Source organism: Gopherus flavomarginatus, chromosome 20 (genome assembly GCF_025201925.1).
Source record: "Gopherus flavomarginatus isolate rGopFla2 chromosome 20, rGopFla2.mat.asm, whole genome shotgun sequence".
Classification (NCBI taxonomy): Eukaryota; Metazoa; Chordata; order Testudines; family Testudinidae; genus Gopherus; species Gopherus flavomarginatus.
Window position 1 is genome coordinate 291,072 of NC_066636.1, and position 24,330 is coordinate 315,401.

General features: G+C 64.5%; 2 protein-coding genes across 3 annotated transcripts; one reads left to right on the plus strand and one right to left on the minus strand.

Moving 5' to 3' along the window:
• Positions 1–13: 13 nt before the first annotated feature.
• Positions 14–8,321, minus strand: BCL3 (BCL3 transcription coactivator). Its single transcript, XM_050930834.1, has 9 exons — positions 7,485–8,321; positions 6,812–6,995; positions 4,926–5,034; positions 3,347–3,548; positions 3,013–3,101; positions 2,685–2,762; positions 2,288–2,455; positions 1,727–1,847; positions 14–1,361 (listed from the first exon to the last, which is right to left on the minus strand). The coding sequence occupies exons 1-9, from the start codon at positions 7,921–7,923 to the stop codon at positions 874–876; spliced, it is 1,878 nt and encodes a 625-aa protein (XP_050786791.1). The 5' UTR covers positions 7,924–8,321; the 3' UTR covers positions 14–873.
• Positions 7,007–23,514, plus strand: CEACAM19 (CEA cell adhesion molecule 19). Of its 2 annotated transcripts, XM_050930847.1 has the most exons (9): positions 7,007–7,491; positions 16,168–16,322; positions 16,873–16,961; positions 18,143–18,508; positions 21,951–22,152; positions 22,635–22,687; positions 22,770–22,864; positions 23,135–23,173; positions 23,289–23,514. In XM_050930847.1, the coding sequence occupies exons 3-9, from the start codon at positions 16,910–16,912 to the stop codon at positions 23,334–23,336; spliced, it is 855 nt and encodes a 284-aa protein (XP_050786804.1). In that variant the 5' UTR covers positions 7,007–7,491; positions 16,168–16,322; positions 16,873–16,909; the 3' UTR covers positions 23,337–23,514. The 2 variants fall into 2 exon arrangements, with proteins under 2 accessions (XP_050786804.1, XP_050786805.1); XM_050930848.1 differs by lacking the exons at positions 7,007–7,491; positions 16,168–16,322 and having other exon boundaries at positions 16,707–16,961.
• The last annotated feature ends 816 nt before the right edge of the window (positions 23,515–24,330 follow it).

Consider the following 24,330-nt stretch of genomic DNA (forward strand, 5'->3'; position numbering starts at 1 on the left):
TTCAGTCTCAGGATAAAAAATACAAAAAATATTTTATTACGGCTTAGAAAAGACCCTCATAAGTTACCCCCAAACCACAACATCCCCTCCCCCCCAGGAGATTCAAGTATCAGTGACTGGCAGCAACTCTGAGGTGGGGGGGCAGGATCCCCCACCCACCTGCTTCTGCATCCAGGAGAGCACCGAGGGGGCAGCCTGGGAGCAGAAAGGTTAATGCTAGTGAATGGGGGGTGGGGGCTGGGCCTAGCTCCCAGCAGCCTTTTGGGGAGGCATAGAGGGCCCCTGCGAGTCCAGTCTCAGTGCAGCCAATCACCCTCCAGGGTTCCCCCCAGCTGAGTGCTGCTGACTCCATCCCGGGCGTTAGCTGCGACCTGCCCAGGGGCTGCTGTGGTTTCACTCAGGCTCTGGCCCCGTTTTGGGGCAGGGGTCCTGGCAGGGCCACTCTGTGCTGGCTCCTGGGGGAGGGGAGGGCAGAAAGAAGACACACTGCCCCCTGCCCCCATCCCAGGAAGGGGGAGGCGAATGCAAGGGGGCCTGTCGGACACTCCTCTCTTCAGGACTTCACCGGGGCTGGGACCTTGGCCCCATAGGAGCATATGGGTCCCCCCTCCATGGAGACAGCCAGACACCTGGCTCTCACAGGAACACGTGGAGATGCCCGGACTCCTGGGTCCTGTAGGAGAGTAGGCAGCTGTCGCTGGCAGTGAGGGTCCCCCCAGGAGGCCCGGATGCCTGGGTCCCTCAGGAACAGATGAGGTCCGGTGCACAGAGACGCAGCGTCCTCCAGGAGCCGGTCACCCCAGTGCTACATCCCCAGGCGAGTCCCCTGGGGTCCCTGGGTTGGAAGGGGCGCCTGCCCCCAGGACTCCGCTGTCAGCTGCCCCCGCTGTCCCTGCTGCAAAGCCACTGCCCCTCGGCCGCACCCACAGGTGGGCTCCCTGCCCCACACAGAGTCCGTGATTGGTCCAGCCCAGCACCTCTCAGGTGAATCCGATTGGGTGGCAGCCCCTGGACAATGGACGGGTGAAAGGCGCCAGGCACCAGCGAGAGGTGATTGGTTGAGGTGTCCAGGCCAGGAGACGCAGTTGGGTAGATGGAACCATGGAGTGCAGGCTCCAGCAGGCTTTCGGCCAATCGCAGAAAGGGTTTGGGGGCAGTGGCAGAGCCCATTGGCTGCCTCAGGGTGGGCGTGAGCATGTTTCCCTCCAGCTTCACCCCATGGAGGGGGCCAGGCATTGATGACCCATTGGCTGGCTCAGCAGTTTCTGGTCTCTGATTGGTTGGGGCAGTTCTGCAGGCTCCTGGGGTGTGAGGAGGGCTTGGGGCAGACGGTGGGGAGCCAGGGGAGGCACTGGGCAGACCTGCAGGGAGGAGAAAGGGGACATCAGGAATCAGCCCCAGAACCCCACCCCCGAAAGGGGAACCTGGAACCCTCCCCTTCCCAAGATCCCAACTCCTCCCCCCAGAACCCTTGGGTCCTCCCACTGCCCCCTGGGAAACGCTTTGCCCTCCCCAGGGAGCCCGGAGTTGTGAGGGGGTTGGTGCGTCTCCCCATGGGGCTGGCTCCAGGGGTCATGGGCAGGCAGAGCAGAGCGTGACTTTCAGACGGGGCACTCCCCAAGGGGCTTCGGGAGCTCTAGGGGGGGCACATGGGCCAAGGGGGCCAGTAGGGTGTTACCGCTGGGGGTCAGGTGGGCGCCAGGGGCATTGGGGGGGCAGCACTCACCATTGGGAGTCAGGCGGGCGCCAGGGGAGCTGGCTGAACTGGGTGCCGGGGAGGCCCCGTCCCGGGTGCAGTCGGAGGCTGGGGGAGGCCGGGAGGCCTTTCCCCTCAGGATGTCAATCACCTGGGAACCAGGGGATGAAAGGTGTTACCCTGTACTGCTGGGAGGCCCCCCAGGCCCACCCCAAGACCCCATAACTTCCCCAATTCCCACATGGCAGCAGTGGCCCCTCCCATCCCTGCTTCCCTTCACCCCCATGGCCCCCACTCTCCCTCCCTCCAAGCTTCTATACCCCCAGCCTTTCCCTCCCCATAATCCCCCCGGGGCCTCTTTGTGCAGCCCCCCATGTCCTCCTGCTGACCCTCCCCAGCCCCCTACTCACTCCCCAGGGTCCCCCCTTGTCTTCCTGCCAACCCTCCCCAGCCCCCTTCTCATCTTCCCAGCATTCCCCCCATGTCCTGCCGACCTACCCCAGCCCCCAGCTCACCCCCCAGGGTCCCCCCCTGCATCCTGCCAACCCTCCCCAGTCCCCTGCTCAGCCCCCTAGTGTCCCCTCCACTCACCCGCCGGTTCTTGGCCACCATGAGCGCCGTGTCGTTGTGATAGTTCTTGATCCCGCAGTCAGCCCCGTTCCGCACCAGCAGCCGTAGGGCGTCCAGCAGCCCCCGCCCACTGGCCACATGCAGCGCCGTGCACCCCGCATATGACTGTGCGTTCACATTCGCCCCATTCTGCCAGGGCGGGGGAGAGAAGAGACAGGCGGTGAGACAGGACAGACAACGCCCCCCTGCCCGGAGCGTCCTGTCCAGGGGAGGGCAGGGCACCAGGTGAGGTGGCTGGGAGGGGGCAGGGTTTGGGGGGACAGTGACAGGAACCTCTTTGGGGCAAGGGGACATTTGGGAGAGCTGAAGGGAGGGAGAGGGGCCAGGTGTGTGAGGGGAGAGGGGGGCTGACCCTCACCTGTATTAGCAGCTCCACCATGTCCAGGCTGTTGTTCTCCACGGCATGGAGCAAGGGGGAGCGGCCACTCTTGATGTCCTGTATAGGGTGCACAGCAGGGTCTGACCCGTCAGGTACAGACAGCCTGCCCCCCACAGTCACACATCTTCCCCCCCGGAAATCCCCCCTCAGTTCGCACAGTTCTCTCCCAGCTCTGCATCCCCTTCCCCACCACTGTACCCAACCCCCTTGTGTGTGTGGGGGGGGGTTGGAGGGGATGGGCTTCCCCGTACCCAGCCCCCCGTACACCATGTCTGTGGGGTGGGGGTAGGTGCCCCCCCATGCTCACCACAGCATCGATATCCGCCCCGTGCTCCAGCAGCAGCAGCACCATGTCCCGGTTCGAGGTGGCCACAGAGATATGCAGGGGGGTGAGACCTGGGGGGAGAAAACGGGGGGGGGGTGAGAGGCACAAGGAGGAGGGATGGTGGGGGGGGCTGGCCTGGCTTGTGGGGGGGACCTTTGGGCTTTTCCAGAGAGTCTGGTCCCAGTGTCAGCTGTTTGGAAAAATTTTCAAAACCACAAGCTCCCTCCCTCACCCCCTCCTGACCCCAGTAGCCCCCATCCCCACATCCACCCCTCCCAACCCCAGTCCCCCTCCCATCCTCTTCCGCCCTGCTCACCCTCGTAGTTCCGGGCCTCCAGGTCAGGTCGGCTGCTGCCCCACTCCAGCAGCTCACGCAGGCATCGAGGGCTGCCGTGCTCGCAGGCCAGGTGCACCGACGTTTGTCCGTGCCGGTCCAGTGCCATCGGGGATGCCCCATGCGAGAGCAGCAGCTTCACCAGGGATGGCTGGGTGGTGATCACCGCCAGGTGCAAGGGGGTCTGAGGGGGGAGAGGCACAAGGCACTGCTGCAGGGAAGCTCACAATGCCGGGCAGCGGGTCCCAGCTGGAGGCACACACAAGGAAGCTCGCAGCACCAGGGGGTTTCCCAGCTGGGGACTCAGGCAGGGCATTGCCACAGCAAAGCTTACAGCACCGAGACATGCAAGCTGTGAGCAGCTGGTGCACACCCTGTAACCAGAGGAAGCTGCCCGGTCCCGACGGTGCTAACCACAGCCCCTGGCGCCAGCCATGTTGACGCAGACACTTCTGAGAAGGGGCTGGAGCTGGCTCAGGTGCTGGTTTACAGGAAATGGGGCACACAACATGGGACTGAGGATGGCTGTTCCCTGCTTAGAGACCCCCATCCAGGACCCAAGCAAAGCTGGGGGGAGCCCAGGGCTTGGGTAACTGGGGACTGCAGGTCAGGAGTGAGGGACACCAGCAGAGCTGGGGGGAGCCCAGGACTGGGGGATCTGTGGGCTGCAGGTCAAGAGTGAGGGGCACCTGTCCATAGGATGGAGCTGGCGGCTCCTTCTGGGCTCCGGGGATGGGGTGGGGGCATGAGCGTGTAAGAGTGTGCACAGGTGCCATGGTGTGAGTGAGCATGTCCCAGCAAGCTGTGTCTCTGTGAGAGCCAGCAAGTGCACCGCAGCGAGTGTGCGTGTGTGTGTGACTGGTGCGTGAGGCTATCGCAGTGGGAGTGTGCGATGCTTGTGGAAGTCCATGAACACGCTCGTTGCAGGGAGCAAGTGTGTCTGAGCGTGTGTCAGTGTGCGTGTCACACCAGTGCATCGTAAGTGTGGAATGCAGCATGCCCTGGTGCATGAGTGTGCAGTGCTCCGGGAATACAGGTATCCGGGGAGTGGGAGTGTCTGAGTGTGTGTCTCAGCCGTGCATGGTGAGTGTGCAACGCGGCGTGCCTCAGTGCTCTGGGAATGTGCAAGGAGCCAGAGGGAGAGGGGAGAGCGCTGCAGGGTTTGCCCATGACCCACTTTGTGTCTCATCACTGCAGGGCGACCTGTAAGTGCTCCAGGTGCCAGGTGCGCCTGTTTGTCCATCTGGCTGCGTCCCCTCCCCCGTGACTCAGGCTCTGACCCTGGGGCGTCGCCCAGGCAACGGGGGAGGAAGTTGTCGGGGAAAGTCCCGTCTGCGCTGGGGCTGGGCGGGGCTGGGCACGTGGGTTCTGGGAACGCCGTGCCCGGGTCCCCCCCCGCCCCGCCCCCCATCAGCCTGGTGCCACCTGACAGGGGCAGGTCGGCATCACACCCCTCCTCCGATACCCAGCTCCCCCCATCTGGCAGGGACCAGTCTGGTATCAGAGCCCACAGACCGCCCCCCCCATCCTGCCCCGCTGGGACCCCGGCCCCCGGACTGACCTGCCGCAGGTTGTTGTAGATGTCCAGGTCCCGCTGACCCTGCAGGAAGAGGCTGACCAGGCGCTGGGCAATGGGCAGGTTCCCCTGGGCCACAGCGATGTGCAGAGCCCTGTGAGCAGGGGGAGGAGAGACCATCACTGGGGTGGGGGAGTGGGGGTAGAACCTCCTCAGGGTCCCCCCCCCCGCTCCACAGAAAGTTCCTCTCCCCTCCTCCAGCCACAGAAAGTCCCAGGTGTCACGGGAATCCCCAGCTGGGAGCTCACCGCCCTGGGCAGTGCCCCACGAGAGCTCCCCTTCACCAGCAGCTCCCTAGTAACCCCTGGGCAGATGCCAGCTAGAACAGCGGGTGCAGCAAGTTACTGGAGTGCCCCCCCCAGAGATGCTGCCCTTTCTGATCTGTTAGCGACACTGGTGCTGCTTAGAACAAGCGTTGCAATGTAAGCGAGGTCCCCGTCCTGCCCCACATCGTCCCCACTGGGTCTGAGACCTCCTCATCTTCCACTTCACCCTCCCGACGGCCCCTTGGCTCCCTTCGCCCAGCTCCCCCTCTCCCTCCCATGTCCTGCCCCCCAGAGTCCTGTCACCCCAGCTCACCCCTCCCTCTGCTCCCTGCTCTGGTCCCCAGCTCTGCTGCCCCCTAGCCCTGGCCGCCTCTCTGCTGCCCCCCCCCTCCCCGGCCCAAAGTCGCAGGTGATTTCAGAGAATCGCTCCAGCAGTGAATTACGATAAAAGGAAACCTCTTATCAGCGCGGTCCAAACGGGGGCGGGGGTCCTCGACTATGGGCTTCCAGTAAGAGCTCCCAGCCGCCCGCTGACCTCCACTTCCTGTCTTAAACAGGCCACTTTCGATATCCACTGGCAGCTCAGGCTTGGGAGGCTGCAGCGCTGTGAGCTGCCCCAGGAACCGTGCCCTGACTGCCAAGCCAGGAACCCAGTGCTGTGAGCTTCCCTCACCACAGTGCCCTGTCGGGAACCCAGTGCTGTGAGCTTCCCCAGGAACAGTGCCCTGTCACTTCCCAGCCAGGCACCCAGCGCTGCGAGCTTCCCCAGGAACAGTGCCCTGTCACTGCCCTGTCAGGAACCCAGCGCTGCGAGGTTTTCCATGACAGTGCCCTGTTTCTGCCCAGCTGGGAACCGAGTGCTGTGAGTTTCCTCCACTACAGTGCCCTGTCGGGAACACAGAGCTGCGAGCTTCCCCAGGAACAGTGCCCTGTCACTGCCCAGCCAAGAACCCAGTGCTGAAAGCTTATCCGCCACAGTGCCCTGTCGGGAACCCAGAGCTGCAAGCTTCACCAGGAACAGTGCCATGTCATTGCCCAGCTGGGAACCCAGAGCTGCGAGCTTCACCAGGAACAGTACCCTGTCACTGCCCTGACAGGAATCCAGTGCTGCGAGCTTCCCCAGGAATAGTGCCCTGTCACTGCCCAGCTGGGAACCCAGTGCTGCAAGCTTCCCCATGACAGTGCCCTGTCACTGCCCAGCCAGGCATCCAGTGCTGGAAGCTTCCCTAGGAACAGTGCCCTGTCACTGCCAAGACAAGAACCCAGCGCTGTGATCTTCCCTGCAGCAGTGCCCAGCCAGGCGCGGGGGGGGTGGGTGCGGAGGGTGGAGGAAGAGGAAGCCGGGGAGGAAATCTATCCCCCTCCCCTTCCAGTAAGAAGTTTGAGCCACGGGACCATTACGCAGGAAGAAAACGTCGGCAGGGGGTGGGACCGGGATGGGAGGAGGGCTACACAGACGGGCCGGGGATTCCCCTTCCCAGCCGGGCTGGCTCGCTCTGTCTGGGCTCGCAGATGGGCCCCTTGCCCCCCATGTCCGTACTGGGGGCCCAGGGCTATTTAAACTCACCCCTCATTTCAAACCTCCACACACACACACACACTTACGTGTCTCCATCCTCGTCCTGCTTGGTCGCCGTAGCGATGTCAGCAGCCATCTGTGTCTGCAGGGGGCAGAGAAGGGGGTAGGGAGTGGCGGGGCGCCCCAGCAGAGGGGCCGGCAGTAGGGGGTGGGGGGCCACGGGGTGGAAGAATGGGGCCCGCTCCGGGACCAGGAAGGGTCCGGTCAGACCTGGTGGGGGGAGAAGAATGGGGGGTGCGTGAGCGAAAGAAGGGACCCCCCTTATACATCGCAAGGGACCCAGGAGTCCGGGGCCAGCACCTCTTGTGGTGTCCCCCATAACCGGTCCCTAGAGACCCAGGAGTCCGGGGCCAGCACCTCCTGGGGTCTCCCCCATAACCCGTCCCTAGGGACCCAGGAGTCCAGGACCAGCACCTACTGGGGTCTCCCCCATAACCCATCCCACAAGGGACCCAGGAGTAGGGGCCAGGGCTACGTTTGAGCAATCGCTTTACTGAAATCCTCACCCGGCCCCTGAGGACTCTCCTCCGCCGCCCCCAGCCCATTTCCCGGGCCCGCGGCGTATGAGCGAGGGAGGGTCTCCAGCCCGTGGGACCTGTCCTGGCCACCCGCCAGCACCTGGGGAGACACCGGCTGTCTGCGGGGAAAGGAAGGAGCCGGGGGGCCCCCGCGGGGGCGATGTGGGGCGGGGTCACCCACCTATGAGGTAGGGAGCTGGCAGGCGGGAGTACTCCACAGCCACGTAGGGGGGGCAGTAGCCGTTGCAAAAGGGGGGATGCTGCCCCCCAGAGGCGCCCTCCTGCCCCCCGTCGCTCTCCGTCTTGGGCACTTTCCCGGCCGGGGGCCCGGGCCGCTCCCAGCCCGGCCCCTGCACTGCGTAGCGGCGTTTGCGCAGGGGCAGCGAGGTCTCCGCTTTCCTGCCCCCCTCGTCGGGGGGCCCCGGGCTCGATGCCCCGGGGTGGGTGGGAGGAGTCTTTGGCCCCCCTGACGCGCCGGGCCAGGGTGCAGGGAATGGCCGGCTGCCCTGAGGAGCCCGCTGCCCCCCGGGGTCTTTGGTACGGGGAACCCTGCTCCCCTGGCACTCGGGGCTGTCCCCCTTCCGCCACGTCCTCAGGTCCACGGGCATCTCCTCCGCCATTCCTCAGGCGCCGGGGTCCTTTGCCCCCAGAGTGGGGGAGGGGTCGCCAGCCAAACCGGCTCGGTCTCCTGGGTCCTGTGCCCCCGGGGTGGGCGTGAGGGGGAGTCACCAGCCAAACGTCGCTCGGTCTCCTGGGTCCTTTGCCCCTTGTGTGGGCGAGGGGTCACCAGCCAAACCCCGTTCTGCCCTTTTGCGAGCTCATGGCCTCAGCAGGTGCCCCCTGCAGAGCCGGGCACCTCCAGGGAGCGGGCGCGCAGGGAGGGGGCGGCCTGGCTGCCCCGTGGGTGCCCACAGCCCCCAACTGAAGCCAGGAAGGCTGCAGCAGGCAGCCAGGGTAGAGGAAGGGCCACCGGGACTTCCCCGCCCGCTCAGCTGAACGCTAGGGACTTTCAGAGCCGCCTCCCCCCGGGCTTGGGGTGGAGAATTACGGCCCCCGCCCCGCCCCTCGCCCGCCCCCCAGGAGCGGCAGCGGCAGCAGGGGAGCCCCGGTGCGCCCAGGGCCCCGTGCCAAGTGTGCGCCCAGGGCGCACCGCCCGCTTCCCGGACTCTCCCCTCCCCACCGGAAACGCCCCGGAAGGGGGGCGACAGGGAACGCCCCGGGCTCGGCGGAGGAGGGTGGAGCGGGGAGGTCCCGTTCCGGACACGATTAACCCCTTCCACCCCCCGCCCCTGGCACGGAGAGACGGGGGCTGTCAGTGAAGGGGGCTCCCTGGCACCCCCGCAAAGCGCGCCCGTCTGCCCCCGGCCTTGGTCCGGGGGTCCGGCTGGGGGCAGCAGGGCCAGGGAACCAGGGCCTGCGCCAGCCATTAGCAGATTAAGCAGCCCCCTTGATTAGTTTGAGGGGATGGGAGCCAGGGGGGTCTCATGGCTCCCTGGGAAGCTGGGGAGGATTCTCCCTCTGGGACCATGGTAGGGGGGCAGCAGCAGGGCCAGGAACACAAGCTCCCGGGGTAGATGCAGGAGCAGGTCTGAGTCACCCGGGGGTGAATCCAGAGTCACTGTAGAGCCCCAGGGAGCTGTGGGTGGATGCCTCTCAGTCCGCCCTCCCCCACCTTCCCCCAACACACTTCTCTTCCATCCGTCCCCATCTCCACTCGCCCCCTCCAGCGCCCCCACACCCCCATTCCAACCTCCTTCCACCCCTCCCCCACACCCCTTTGTCTACCCCTCCCGCATCTCCACTCAACCTTCTCCAGCTCCCCTCACGCCCCATCCCTCCCTCCTTCCACCCCTCCCGCATCTCCACTCACCTCCATACCTCCCTCATGCACCCTCCCTCCTTCAATCCCTCCCCCACACTCCTCCAGGCCCCTCTATGTATCCATCCCTTTGTGCCCCCCATCCCTCCCTGCCTCCCCTCCCAGCGCCTGAGAAATGACCAGGGTGTGAGGGACCATGTCCTGGGCCCAGCCAGGCCCCCACCACTGCCAGCCCCTGGCTCAGGCTGTGACCCCAAACACAGCTGGGGAAACCGAGGGAGTGACTCAGCTACAACTCACAGCAAGTCACCAGCACAGCTGAGAATGGAACCCAGGAGTCCTGGCTCCCACCCCTCCCCCAAGGACTCTGTCACATCCGTGTTGCTCCTGCCCCAGTGGCAGGGATGGGTCCCAAGCCCACTGCAAAGGGCTGAGTCACTGAGGCTGGGGAGAGAACAGAAACATGGGGACCCCATGGCTGGGGGGATGGGGAAGCAGGGCATTCTAGGAGCAGTGGTTGGGTATATGGGGGCGGGGGTGGGATGGCCCATGGAAGACTTTGCCCTGTTGATCCAGTAGGGAATTTCCTGGGGTGGGGATGTAGATAATTTACCTACTCCCCCCCAGCTCCACCACTCCCCCCAGCAGTGACCCCTGCCCTGCATCTCCACTGCTCCCCAGTGCAGTGACCATGGTCCACCCCTACTGCTCCCCAGTAAAGTGACCCTGCCCCACCCCTACTGCTCCCCCTGCAGTGACCCCTGCCTGCATCCCCATTCCAGTGACCTCTCCCTGCATCCCCACTGCTCCCCCTGCAGTGACCCTGCCCTGCATCTCCCCTGATCCCCCTGCAGTGACCTCTGTCCCGACTCCCACTGCACCCCTGCAGTGACCCTGCCCACCCCCACTGCTCCCCATTGCAGTGACCCCTCCCTGCATCCCCCCTGCACCCCTGCAATGACCCCTGCCCTGCATCTCCACTGCTCCCCAGTAAAGTGACCCTGCCCCACCCCCACTGCTCCTCCTGCAGTGACCTCCCCACTGTTCCCCCTGCATACAGTGACTCCTGCCCTGCATCTCCACTACTCCCCAGTGCAGTGACCCTGCCCCAACCCCACTGCTTCTCCTGAAGTGACCCTTGCCCTGCATCTCCAGTGCTCCCCCCTGCAGCGACCCATTCCCCCACTCCCATGGCACCCCTGCAGTGACACCTGCTCTGCATCCCCACTGCAGTGACTCCTTCCTGCATTCCCACTGCTCCCCCTACAGTGACCCCTCCCTACTCCCCCTTCAGTGACCCCTGCCCCCACTCTCACTGCACCCCTGCAGTGACACTGTTGTCCCCCCAGCCAGGTCCTTGTCCCACGGATGCATGTGAGTGAGAAGTGCCAGGCTGTGGGGGTGCAGAACACAGAAAACCTTGCAAACAGAGAGAACAGCTGGCTGTTCCCAGCCCAGCACAGACGGAGAGGGCCCAACCACCAATCTTTCAGCTCTCTGTGCACCTCTGCCCTGCTTCCCCCTGTCCATGTACCCCCCCACCCATAACTCCTTCAAACAGCCCCCTCCTTCTCCCCAGCTCCGCCCCTGGAAGCAGGATCCGATTTACCAGAAGCGATGGGTTTGGAAAGTCCCTGCTCAGCATCCTGCATCCCCCACTGGGCGGCGGGGGAGGAGCTGGGAGGGGGTGTCAGGTTGGGTGAGCAGTGACCCCCCACCCATCCCCTGAGAGGCTGTGTTCTGCAGGGGAGCACAAAGATGAGTGTGTGAGCAGGCACCAGTGTCAAAGGGGGGTGACAGTGCACACAGCTGTGCAGTGAGTGCACCACTGTGGGTATGTGTGCAAGGAGTGGGTGGTGGATGTGTCAGGGTATGTGTGAGTGCAAGAAGGGTCAGAGAGTGCATCCTTGCATGAGTGTGCAAAGATCAGTGGTGAGGGTACAAGGGTGTGTGTGTGCAAGGACAGACAGCTGACAGAAATTGGTGGTGAGTGCTGGAGGGTGAGTGTGATCACAGGAGAATGGTGGTGAGTGTGCAAAGACCTGTTGGGTGAGAATGCAAAAAGGCAGCTAGGAGTGTCCTGATTCCCAGTTCTCACTGCCACTTCCCTCCTAGAGCCAGGAAAGAACCCAGGAGTCCTGGCTCCCAGCTCCACTTGCTCTAACCACTAGACCCCACTCCCCGCCCAGAGCTGGGAGAGAACCCAGGAGTCCTGGCTTCCTGCCCCACCTTGCTCTAACCACCAACCCCCACTCCCCTCCCAGAGCCAGGAGAGAACCCAGGAGTCCTGGCTCCCAGCCCCACTTGCTCTAACCACTAGTCCCCACTGCCACTCTCCTTCTGGAGCCAGGGCCTGAACCCAGGAGTCCTGGCTCCCCCCCTGCTCTAACTACCAGTCCCCACTCCCCTCTTAGAGCTAGGAGAGAACCCAGGAGTCCTGGCTCCCAGCCCCATATATCTCCACTCGCTGCCTATAGCTGGGATAGAACCCAGGGGCCCTGGCCGCTTGGGCCGTCACGCCCCCTCTTCTCCGGCCGGCCCCAGCCTCGGGGGATGCAGACGAGCTTGGGGGATGGCGGGGGCGAGTTCCTCCATGGACCCGTGAGGTCCCCTGGTGGTGAATGGGGAAACGCGCATTCGTCCAGGTCTATAGAGGGCCCGTGTGGGAGCGGGCGGGGCGGCTGGTTGGATGGAGGCGGGATAAGGTGCAGCCTGACCACTCCCCCCGCACTGGCGGGAGGGGGGTGCCCACAGGGGGCTCCTGTTTGTCGCAGGTGGAGCCAGGCTGCAGCAGTGTCGGGGGGGGGTGCTCAGAAGTCGGGGGCAGTGAGCAGGGGTCTCGGCGGGGGCTTCTGTGCTGCTGAGACAGGACAGCTTTAGGCCAGTTCAACCAATTCCCCTGAATCAGGACCCGCGCCCAAGCCCTGGTACTGCACACTGGCAAGAGTCAGTGTGCTGTACCGGAGTGGCCCCCTACCCCCTGCCCTGCCTGCACCAGCCCCTGTCTCCAGCCAGCCGTGCACCCTCTGCCCTGGCACCAGCCCCGCGCCCAAGCCCTGGTACTGCATACGGGCAAGAGTCGGTGTGCTGTACCGGGGTGGCCCCCCACCCCCTGCCCACACCAGCCCATCTCCAGCCAGGCCCCCACCCCCTGCCCTGCCTGCACCAGCCCCTGCCTTCAGCCAGCCCTGCACCCTCTGCCCGCAGCCAGCCCCTGTCTCCAGCCCGCACCCTCTGCCCTGTCTCCAGCCCCACGCCCCCTGCCCTTCCCGCACCAGCCCCTGTCTCCAGCCAGCCCTGCACCCCCTGCCCTTCCCGCACCAGCCCCTGTCTCCAGCCAGCCCTGCACCCCCTGCCCTGCCCGCACCAGCCCCTGTCTCCAGCCAGCCCTGCACCCCCTGCCCTGCCTGCACCAGCCCCTGCCTGCAGCCAGCCCTGCACCCTCTGCCCATAGCCAGCCCGTCTCCAGCCCACACCCTCTGCCCTGTCTCCAGCCCCACACCCCCTGCCCTGCCCGCACCAGCCCCTGTCTCCAGCCAGCACCACACCTCCTGCCCTGCCCTGCCCGCACCAGCCCCTGCCTGCAGCCAGCCCTGCACCCTCTGCCCTGGCTCCAGCCCCATGCCCAAGCCCTGGTACTGCATACTGGCAAGAGTCGGTGCACTGTACCGGGGTGACCCATCTTCCCCAGGGGGCAATTTAAAGGGCCTGGGGCTCCCAGCTGGGACCCTTTAAATTGCCACCAGAGCCCCACTGCTGGAGCCCTGGGGTAGGGCTGCGGGGCTCTGGGGGCTATTTAAAAACTCTGGGGCTCCTGTTGCTTCTACCGCGCTGGCCCTTTAAATAGTCATGGGAGCCCCATCGCTTCCCCAGGGCTCCCTGGCTATTTACAGGGCCTGCGGGTGGAAGCAGGGGAGCCCCAGGCCTTTTCAATAGCCCCTGAGCCCCAAGCTGCTGCTGCTACCCTGGTGGGGGAGGAAGGAGAAGGGGTCATTTACTGTACCGGGTGGGCTGTACCCCCTGTACCTGCACCCCCTGCCCGCAGCCAGCCCCTGCTGCACCTCCTGCCCTGCCCGCACCAGCCCCTGCCTGCAGCCAGACCTGCGCCTCCTGTCCGCAGCCAGCCTGTCTCCAGCCAGCCCCTGTCTCCAGCCAGCCCTTCACCCCCTGCCCTGCCCGCACCAGCCCCTATCTCCAGCCAGCCCCACACCCTCTGCCCTGCCTGCAGCCAGCCCCTACCTCCAGTCAGCCCCTTGCCCTGCCTGCAGCCAGCTCCATGTCCACTGGTGCTCTGCAGTTCCCAGGGCAGTAACCCTGCACACCTGCTTCAATGAGGGGGGCAGGGAGCAGCTGGGACCCACACATGTGCACACCCTAGGGTGACCAGACAGCAAGTGTGAAAAATTGGAACGGGGTGGGGGGGTAATAGGATCCTATATAAGAAAAAGACCCAAAAACTGGGACTGTCCCTATAAAATCAGGACATCTGATCACCCTAGTATCAGAGGGGTAGCCATGTTAGTCTGGATCTGTAAAAGCAGCAAAGAATCCCGTGGCACCTTATAGACTAACAGACTATCCGACGAAGTGGGTATTCACCCAGGAAAGCTCATGCTCCAAAACGTCTGTTAGTCTGTAAGGTGCCACAGGACTCTTTGCTGCTGATCACCCTAGCACACCCCCAGGGAGTGGCGGGGACCCACACGTGAAATGGAGCCCATTTCTAGTTCAGGCCCATCTTTTTAAAAAAAGAACTTTAGGGAGGGTTAACATACATCTGTATTTTCCTGGACATGTCAGGCTTTTTGGTTCTTAAATCGCCATCCGGATGTATGGTAACCCTATTGGGACAAAAAATAAGTACTGTGGCACATCCCTTAAATCAGAACTTTTTATAGGGAACTGGTTGCTAAGAAATGAAAGGCTATTTTTTTACATTTTTGTTTTTTAGTCATCTCTGTTGGGGCCTCGCGGAAAATGTTTGAATTGGGCCCCACATTTCCTAAAGCCGGCCCTGGCTGGGAATGGGTCTACGGCGGGGGGGAGGGGTGATGTGCTGTGGGGAGGGGGTTGGGGGCTCAGCAGGGGGCGCTGTGGGAAGGGGGCTTGGCAGGGGATGCTGTGCTGTGGGGAGGGGGCTCAGTGGGGGGTGCTGTGCTATGGGGAGGGGGTGGGGGCTCAGCACGAGGTGCTGTGCTGTGGAGAGGGGGTGGGGGCTCTGCGGGGGGCTCTGTGTTGTGAGGTGGGGGCGCTGTGCTGGGGGCTCAGCAGGGGGCACGGTGGGGTGAGGGCTCGGCAGGGGACACTGTGCTGTGGGGAGGGGGCTCGGTAGGGGTGCTGCGGGCAGGGGGTTGGGGACTAGTTAGGGGGCACTGTGCTCTGGGGAGGGGTTGGGGACTTGGTAGGGGTGCTGTGCTGTGGGTTGGGGGCTCTGCAGAGGGCGCTGTGGGGGGCTCAGCAGGGGCGCTGTGCTGTGAGTTGGGGGCTCGGCGAGGGGCACTGTGGGCAGGGGGCGCGGAGCTCGGTGGGGGGCGCTGTGCTGTGGGGAGGGGGCTCAGCAGGGGGCACTGTGCTGTGGGGAGGGGGCTCAGCAGGGGGCGCTATGCTGTGAGGGGCTCAGCAGGGGGCTCTGTGCTTGAGGGCTCAGCAAGGGGCACTGTGGGTAGGGGGTGGGGAGCTCGGCGGGGGGCGCTGTGCTGTGGGGAGGGGGCTCAGCAGGGGGCGCTGTGCTGTGAGTTGGGGGCTCGGCAAGGGGCACTGTGCTGTGGGGTGGGGTTTGGGGCTCGGTAGAGGGCGCTGTGCTGTGGGGAGGGGTTTGGGGCTCGGTAGGGGGCGCTGTGCTGTGAGTTGGGAGCTCAGCAGGGGGCACTGTGCTGTGGGGAGGGGTTTGGGGCTCGGTAGGGGGCGCTGTGTTGTGAGTTGGGGGCTCGGCAAGGGGCGCTGTGCTGTGGGGAGGGGTTTGGGGCTCGGTAGGGGGCGCTGTGCTGTGAGTTGGGGGCTCAGCAGGGGGCACTGTGCTGTGGGGAGGGGTTTGGGGCTCGGTAGGGGGCGCTGTGCTGTGAGTTGGGGGCTCGGCAGGGGGCGGTGTTCTGTGGGGGGCTCAGCAGGGGGAGCTGTGGGCAGGGGGTGGGGAGCTCGGCGTGGGGCGCTGTGTCGTGGGGAGGGGTTGGGGGCTCGGTAGGGGGCGCTGTGCTGTGGGGGGGCTCAGCAGGGGGAGCTGTGGGCAGGGGGTGGGGAGCTCGGCGTGGGGCGCTGTGTCGTGGGGAGGGGTTGGGGGCTCGGTAGGGGGCGCTGTGCTGTGAGTTGTGGGCTCGGTAGGGGGCGCTGTACTGTGGGCATGGGGTGGGGAGCTCGGCGTGGGGCGCTGTGTCGTGGGGAGGGGTTGGGGGCTCGGTAGGGGGCGCTGTGCTGTGGGGGGCTCAGCAGGGGGCGCTGTGGGCATGGGGTGGGGAGCTCGGCGTGGGGCGCTGTGTCGTGGGGAGGGGTTGGGGGCTCGGTAGGGGGCGCTGTGCTGTGGGGGGCTCAGCAGGGGGCGCTGTGGGCATGGGGTGGGGAGCTCGGCGTGGGGCGCTGTGTCGTGGGGAGGGGTTGGGGGCTCGGTAGGGGGCGCTGTGCTGTGAGTTGGGGGCTCTGTAGGGGGCGCTGTGCTGTGGGGGGCTCAGCAGGGGGCGCTGTGGGCATGGGGTGGGGAGCTCGGCGTGGGGCGCTGTGTCGTGGGGAGGGGTTGGGGGCTCGGTAGGGGGCGCTGTGCTGTGGGTTGCGGGCTCGGCGGGGGGCGCTGTTCCGTGGGGAGGGCCTTGAGTCAGTAGGATGGAGAGGGGGGAGGCCCCCCAGTTTCTTGGCTGCCCGGAGGGGCCGGGATTCCCCAGCGGGGTTGGGGGCGGGGCCCCGGGGTGTGACTGGAGCCCGCCCCCCACCCCCGAGATTTCTGCTCCCTGCTCCCCAGACTGAACTCGGAGGGGGGCGGTTGGACCGGACACTAAGGGTGGGGCGTGTCCGTGTTATGCGGGCGGGGGGGTCCGATTGCACCGACCCCCCGGAGCAGCGCAGAGCCGCCGCGAACAGGCGAAGGGTACAGGTCCGGCCCTAGCCCGGCCCCACGCGGGAGGGAGTCAGAGCCGGGAGGAGACGGACAGAGGGACCGACCGACCGACCTACCGCCAGCCCCACCGGCCCCCGAGGGGGTGGGCTCAGCACTTGGTAAGACACGGGGACCTACCCCTGGGGGCCAGGACTCCTGGGCTCTTCTCCTGCCCCCGGTAAAGAAGGGGGTCTGGTGGTGGGGGCCTGGGGCCAGGACAGGACTCCTGGGTTCTTCCCCCCCCCCCCCCCGAGGAAAGAAAGGGGGTCTGATGGGGGCCAGGACAGGACTCCTGGGTTCTGCCCCTCCCCCGGGAAAGAAGGGGGTCTGATGGGAGCTGGGAGCCAGGACTCCTGGGTTCTCTCCCCTTGTTTTTGATGCGCAGGGCGCTCCCTCCCCACCCCCCGTCTGTTTCCCAGGCACCTTCCTGGGCTCCGCACCAGGGCACCCGCCTCTCCATCCCACGTTCCAGGCTCTGGGTGACTCAGGGCCAGACGGGTTGAGCAGCTCTCGAGTGGTGCCGCCGCCCCCGCGGGTGGCCCGCAGAGATCCCACATCCAAAGCCCATCAGAGGAGCTGAGCCTGGGACCCTTGGTAAATGCACTTCAGCAAAGGGACCCAGGCATCCGACTGGGACCCTCTCTCAGGTGCCTTCTCCTCTCTCCACAGACTGTGACCCTCCCCTCTGCTCCTGCCTCCGGGAAGGATGGGAGGGCCTTGTTTCCGGAACACCCCGTATAAGGGGGTTCTGTTTGCAGGTGAGCCACGGAGAAATGTGTAAGGGGAGCCCAGGGCTGGGCTAGCAGGGGCTGTGGGTCGGGAGTGAGGGGCACTGGCAGAACTGTGGGGGCAGCTCAGGGCTGGGCTAGCAGGGGCTGTGGGTCGGGAGTGAGGGGCACAAGCAAAGCTGTGGGGGGAGGAGCTCAGGGCTGGGCTAGCAGGGGCTGTGGGTCGGGAGTGAGGGGCACAAGCAAAGCTGTGGGGGGAGGAGCTCAGGGCTGGGCTAGCAGGGGCTGTGGGTCTGGAGTGAGGGGCACTGGCAGAGCTGGGGGGAGCCCAGGGCTGGGCTAGCAGGGGCTGTGGGTCGGGGCAGCGGCAGAGCTGTGGGGGCAGCTCAAGGCTGGGCTAGCAGGGGCTGTGGGTCTGGAGTGAGGGGCACTGGCAGAGCTGGGGGGAGCCCAGGGCTGGGCTAGCAGGGGCTGTGGGTCGGGAGTGAGGGGCACTGGCAGAGCTGTGGGGGCAGCTCAGGGCTGGGCTAGCAGGGGCTGTGGGTCGGGAGTGAGGGGCACTGGCAGAGCTGTGGGGGGAGGAGCTCAGGGCTGGCCTAGCAGGAGCTGTGGATCGGGAGTGAGGGGCACTGGCAGAGCTGTGGGGGCAGCTCAGGGCTGGGCTAGCAGGGGCTGTGGGTCGGGAGTGAGGGGCACTGGCAGAGCTGTGGGGGGGAGCCCAGGGCTGGGCTAGCAGGGGCTGTGGGTCGGAAGTGAGGGGCACTGGCAGAGCTGTGGGGGGAGGAGCCCGGGGCTGGGCTAGCAGGAGCTATGGGTCGGGAGTGAGGGGCACTGGCAGAGCTGTGGGGGGAGGAGCCCAGGGCTGGGCTAGCAGGGGTTGTGGGTCGGAAGTGAGGGGCACTGGCAGAGCTGTGGGGGGGGAGCCCAGGGCTGGGCTAGCAGGGGCTGTGGGTCCGGAGTGAGGGGCACTGGCAGAGCTGTGCGGGGAGAAGCCCAGGGCTGGGCTAGCAGGGGCTGTGGGTCCGGAGTGAGGGGCACTGGCAGAGCTGCGGCCGGAGGAGCCCAGGGCTGGGCTAGCAGGGGCTGTGGGTCCGGAGTGAGGGGCACTGGCAGAGCTGCGGCCGGAGGAGCCCAGGGCTGGGCTAGCAGGGGCTGCGGTTCAGGAGTGAGGGTCACTTTCACTATCTCTCTTCCTCTCCCTGTCCCGCCAGGCTGTCTCCTGTTGTGCTGGGGTCCCCGCGCTGTGGTTTGTACTGTTGTGGTGCGCAGGATCCCGGAGGCTCCATCCGTGGGGCAGAACGTCACTCTGTCCGTGGAAGGCGGCCTGGAGCCCCTGCGTCACTTCGACTGGTACCGGGGGCGGCTGGCTGATGGCAGCACCCGCATCTTCAGCTACTTCCCGGGGCAGGAGCGCCCCCAGCGCAATGGGGTGCAGTTCACAGGCCGCGAGGTTGGCTTTCCCAACGGGTCTCTGCTCCTTCAGGGCGCCCAGGCCAATGACAGTGGCACCTACCAGGTCGCTCTGCAGCTGGTGCCGCAGGGCAGCGAGAAGGGCACCGTGGAGCTGCGGGTGAGCGGTGAGTGGCCCCCCTACAGCCTGCGCCTTCCCCCAGACACCTCCAATCTCCCATGCCCCCGGGGTGTGAGAGGAACAGGGTGGGGCTGCAGGTGGTTGGTAAATCACATCTCAGAGACACCACACCCTCTGGGACCCTCTGCAGGGATCCATCCGTCCCCCAGGGTACCCAGCACCACAGCCCCTCCAAGACCCGGTGGGCAGGCTAGGTTCTAAAACTCACATGGGCTAAAGAGTGAGCCGGTTACCTCAGCTTATTTTCCTGCTGGGCTTTGGCTCCGTCCGTCCCCTTCGGCCAGAAAATTACTAGAAGCGGACGAGTTTAGCAGCAAAACTCTGAAAGCAAAGGAGAGCTGGCGGCAAGCATTCAGGACGGCCTGTACTGCGCCCCAGCAGAGGTGTTACAAAGATCAGGGACAATCAGTCCCTTCCGTTCAGTCAGAGGCAGCTGCTCTCCCACTACCCTGGTCTGGGCTGAGACTTGATACCAACCTAGCCCCTGAGCCAAAGCAGCTTGTCTGCCAGGGGCAAGTCAGCCAGCCAGTGCTCCGGTGGCATTTGGAAGTGGAGCCACGTTACTGCATGGCGCTGTCGGCCGTTACCAGAGCCAGGGGGCCAGTTGTGCACGTCAGGGCTATTGCGCATGAAACCCCAGGAAACGGGCAGGGCGGGAGGCCCCAGGCCTCCAGGGCTGGTGCACTTGGTGGCGCAACCTGCAGCTCACAAACCAATTTGGACCTTTCGTCTGGAGCTGCAGAGTCTGTGTGTACGTGGTAGGTTCAGTTCTGTTAAACGCTGGGATTCTTGCAGTGGCTTTGCCTGTCGGACTCAGCCTGGGCTGAGCTTGTCCAGCCTCGGCACTCTCGGGTACTCACTGACGCAGAGTCACGTCTACACCACTACGACTAAACTCGCTGACGCCATGCCAACAGCCCCCACGGAGCTCAGCCCTTCAGAGGGTTTCTCTCAGGCGCGCCTGGCTGGAGGCATGAAAGCCAGGCAGCCCTCGCGGGGGACAGTACCAGAGTAAACGTTGCCTGATCACTGGGAGCGAGGAGCTTTCACACATTCCGGACCTGAGCCTGTGCCGCAGGTCAGCTGGACCTGGCATGGGTGGGTTCTGCCCTCGCTCCTGCAATGACCGGAGAGCGCCGGGGCGATAGACGGATGGACGGTCACTAGGTGACTCGCTCAGGGCGCTGTGTATAGAACAGCTGGATCCTTTCTCGTCTCTGGATTTCGCTGCTGTCTCTACCCAGGGCCCTGCCCAGCAGAGCGAACTGGTGCTGTCAGGGAGTGACCCTTGGGGGGTGTCTCCTGGGCCAGGCTCTCCAGGAGATGCTCTGTCGCGGGGGAATGAGGCACAGGGGGTGAGATACGATCGAGCACTGCTCGGCAGTCTGGCCTGGTCCCTGCCCTGCCCAGCCCAGCGTCTGGGGCAGCTGGAAAGCCAGGTTGGAAGCATCCAGCCAGGATGTGAGCTGTGCCTTCTCCTCAGCCAGACAGGAAACAAGTTGTCTTCTCTGTGGCATCTTGCAATAGTGGGAAACTCCAGAGTTTTGGTGCAAAACCTCCTGGCTGGGGTGGGCCACAATGAGCCATCGCATTTTGTGTGGGGCACAAGGGACCAGGCACTGGCCACCCACTGGCTCTGTTTCAGGCTGCAGCGAGCTGGGGCAGTGACTTCCCATGGCCCTCTCTCTGCCCAGCCTGTGCTTGCCTCACCAGCAGGCCACGCTCTCTGCAGAGTCTCTCTGGCACGTCCCTTCCCCTCGCGCAGGGCTCCGGCCTCGGTTAGTGGCTCGTCGCACTGCTATGATATAAACCCGTTCGACTCACTCGCTGGCTTTGTCGCCAGCCTGAGACAGCAACCAAGGAACTCAGCTGCCCGTGGCTCCGTCCCCACGCTGGGTTATCCCAGCACCGCTGCGAGACGCCCAGTAGGAACTTCGTACGTGAGGGTCTCCGTGTGCAGCTGCCACTCGTGCCACACGGCTGGGTCACCTGAGCGATGTGGCACCATTGTGCGGACGTGTCCTGCAGTGCCAAAAGGGGCTGGTCCATCCGTGTTCACAACCCACCTCTCCAAGCTCCAGTGGCTAGCTCAGTGCGCCTGTCCTAGGGGTTGGGTTGGCTTAATTCTGGGCTGTGGCTTCGTTGGGTTCTGGACCAGTTGCTGGGTCACCCTAGGGGTGACACGCACAGCACAGCTATGCGTCCCAATGGCTTCGTAAGGCACCACTGAACGTGTTAGCTCCTCTGGCCCAGAACACGCTGGTCGTATGTAGCCTTCGTTAACAGCCCGTTCCCCAGCTCATCCGGCATTGTCCGGGTGGGGCGTGTAACCGTTTATCTGGGATGTTTCTGTGGCTAGGACTGTAAAGCTGAGAAAAGCGCAGCGTGCTGGTGGCCTGTGCTGAACGGGTCACACCAGGATCGGGTGAGCCTTAAACACTGGCTCCTTGGCAGGTCTGTGCTCCAGCTCACGGCTAGGCCCTGCCTGTGTAGCAGAGACGCTCCTGTCAGCCTGGTCAGTCCAGCCCCCAGAGCGGCAGCCATGGAGTCAGGGGAAGAATTCTTCCATGGCCATAGCCACGTGCAGATGCGGCCTCTTGTCCTGGCTTGGGGTGTGAAATTCACAGAGCTGGGCGGGCTGGTTTAAGGCGTCAGACTCTCCTCACAGGAGCAAGCCCCTGTCTAGAGAACCCTGGGCCAGCCGAGAGCCCCGTGGGCCCCCCACAGATCATGGCTGCAGGCAGGCGGCGCGCTCGGAGCTGTCCACAGCCCCTTGCGGACAGGCGCTCTAGGCAGCGATAGAGCCTCAAGCCGATGGGGCTGTTGGCAAATGCTGGGGACAGGTCCCGGTTCCGGATCTTCAACCCTAGCTGCACTGGCTCAGTCACTTGTACCCAGTGGCAGCGCTGGAGCGTGGGGCAGCATCAGCCGCTGGGTCTGCTCCGCGTCCAGGCCCAAAGCACAGACACGAGGTACTCGGCTGGTGGTGGCGGTGGGGCCTGGCCCGGCCACTGGTCATTCCCCGGAGTCCTGCTCCGGAGAGCAGCCGAGAGGCCTGGTCCATGGGAGGGTGTTGACTGCAGGCTGGTTAGAGACCCCCCCCCGGGGACTCCTCAAAGCCCCCCCATCACCCCTTCCCCCTCTCCATACCCCCCATGGCCTCCATCCCTCCAGGGACTCCCCCATAAACTCCCCTACCTCCCAGGGACAGTCTTGGAGGACCCCCCCATCCCCCACATGGACTGCCCCAGGGACCCCCAACCCTTCAGCCCTCAGGGGGAGCCAGAGGGTGATCCCTCCCCAAACCCCATTAGCCCCGCTCGTTCCCCCAGCCCAGGACTCTGCTCTGTCCACAGGGACCCCCTGGGATCCCCCCCAAGCCCCAGCTCCCCCCAACACTCACTTCTCCCCAATTCTCTTCCTTGCAGCCCCAGCGACCACCCTGGGTCCAAGGACATTGCTCCCCCCGGGCTCAGGCACAGGGCCTCCCCTGGCCACAGCAGCCCCCAGCACCCCGCAGGTCCTGGGCTGGGTGGTGGCGGGGGTCGTGGTTGGGATTTTGCTGACCGGAGCTCTGGGAGCCGTGGTCATCTACCACTTCATCCTGCGCAGCTCGGACCTGGCCAGAGGGTAAGCGCGGGGGAGGGGAGGGGGTAGGATGCCTGGGTTCTCTCTTTGGCTCTGGGAGGGGAGTGGGGTCTAGTGGGTTGGGGGGCTAGGAGCCAGGACTCCTGGGTCCTATCCCCAGATCTGAGAGGGGTGCGGGGTCTAGTGGGTTGGGGGGGCTAGGAGCCAGGACTCCTGGGTCCTATCCCCAGATCTGAGAGGGGTGCGGGGTCTAGTGGGTTGGGGGGGCTAGGAGCCAGGACTCCTGGGTCCTATCCCCAGATCTGAGAGGGGAGTGGGGTCTAGTGGTTACAGTTGCGGGGTGTGAGGCAGGAAACCAGGATGCCTGGGTTCTCTCCCTGGCTCTGGGAGGGGAGTGGGGTGTAGTGGGTTAGAGGGGGAGGGAGGAGGGGGGCTGGGAGCCAGGACATCTGGGTTGTTTTCTCCTGGTGAGGTGGGGTGGGGATTCCCTTGGGATTATCATGTCAGCTCCCGGCTCTGTTTAGCTCCACAGGAAAACTGGATCCCAAAGGGAAGAAACCACAAAGATCTGCCAGGGGTGAGTCACAGCCCTGATGTAGGGCTTGGTGGTGGGGCTGAGAGCCCGGACGCCTGGGTTCTATCTCCCATTCTCTCTCCAGATGACATGGAGCCGATTTACGAGGTGATGGAGTCTTCCTTGGAGTTGCCCCAACCGGAGGGAAGAAACCCTGAAATTAACCCCCAAGTTCCCCCGGTGAGTGAGGCTGGGCCAGGCACTGCCCCCCTGGGGACCCCATAGCACTGACCCCTTGAACTCCTGGGATGCTGCCCCCTGGTCATTGCCAGGTACCACCCTCCCCATCCCCCTGCCCCCGTTCCCCACAAGCTCCTGGGTCAGAGCTTCTCCCTGGGGTCTGTTCCCTGCTGGGGGGCAGGGAAGATCCTGGAGAGGGTTGGGATCAAAGGCCGGTTATAACGAATCTCTCTCCTCTCCCCCATGTCTGTCTGTCTGTCTGTCTTGCAGGCTATCCCCTTGCCTCCCCAGCCAGACCCCAACTACACGGTGAGTCCCCCCAGTTCAGCCTCCTGGGGGTGGGGTAGGAGGGGCTGGGAGGGTCAGTGTGTCAGGGATCCTCTCCCATGTCTGTCTGTCTCTAACAGCCCCTCTCCCCTGGCAGGAGTTGCTGCAGCGAGCCGAGTCCGTATATGCCCAGATCCAGAGGTGACGCCAGCCGCAGAGGCCACAGGGGGGAACCCCCCCTTACAGGGCACCGCCCAGGGATGCCCCCCGCCATGGGGAATCCCCCCAACAAGGAATCACCCAGGGACACCCCCTGCCATGGGGAACTCCCTGAGGGTCTCCACAATTGGGGTCCCTGACCACAAGGACCCCACCCATGGGGAACCCCCTACCATGGGGAACACCCAGAGAAAAACTGGGGTAGGGTACTCTTCCAGGGACCCCAATGGGCAGAGCCTGAGCTCCCCCCAGTGGGGTACCCTTCAGCAAACCTGGGAACCATCCACAACATCCTTGGCCCTCCCAAAGGGATCCCCTCTCAGCATCCATGGAAACCCCTAGAGACTCCCCCCATTGTCCGTGGGGAATGCCCCCCAGCAGTGATAATCCCCCAGGAGAACTCCCACCCTCAGCCTCCAGGACAGACCTCGCACCCTGGGATCCCCCTGTCATAGTATCTTTCCCCAATCTGAACCTTAGAGTCCAAAAATTGGGGTACTAGCATGAATTCCCCTAAGCTTAATTACCAGCTTAGATCTGATAAGCTGCCACCAATCAGGAATTCCAGCGCCTGATACACTCTGGTCCCCCCTAAACCTTCCCTGGGGACCAGCAAGACCCAGACCCCCTGGCTCTTAACACAAGGAAAGTAAACCCCTTTCCTCACCGTTGCCTCTCCCAGGCTTCCCCTCCCTGGGTTACCCTGGAAGATTATTGTGATTCAAACTCCTTGAATCACAACACAGAGAAATTAGGTCTCCTGGAGAGAGAGACAGATTCACGGAGCGTGAATCTAAAACAAAGGGATTCCACCCTTCCCCTCCCTTCTCCTTCCCTGCTAAGTACAGACTCAATTCCCTTGAGACTCACCAAGGGGGAAAAATCAGACCGGTCTTAACAGCAAAACTTTTAATAAAAGAATAAAGAAAATCACTGTAAATTTAAGATGGAATATTACAGGGTCTGTCAGCTTCTAGAAA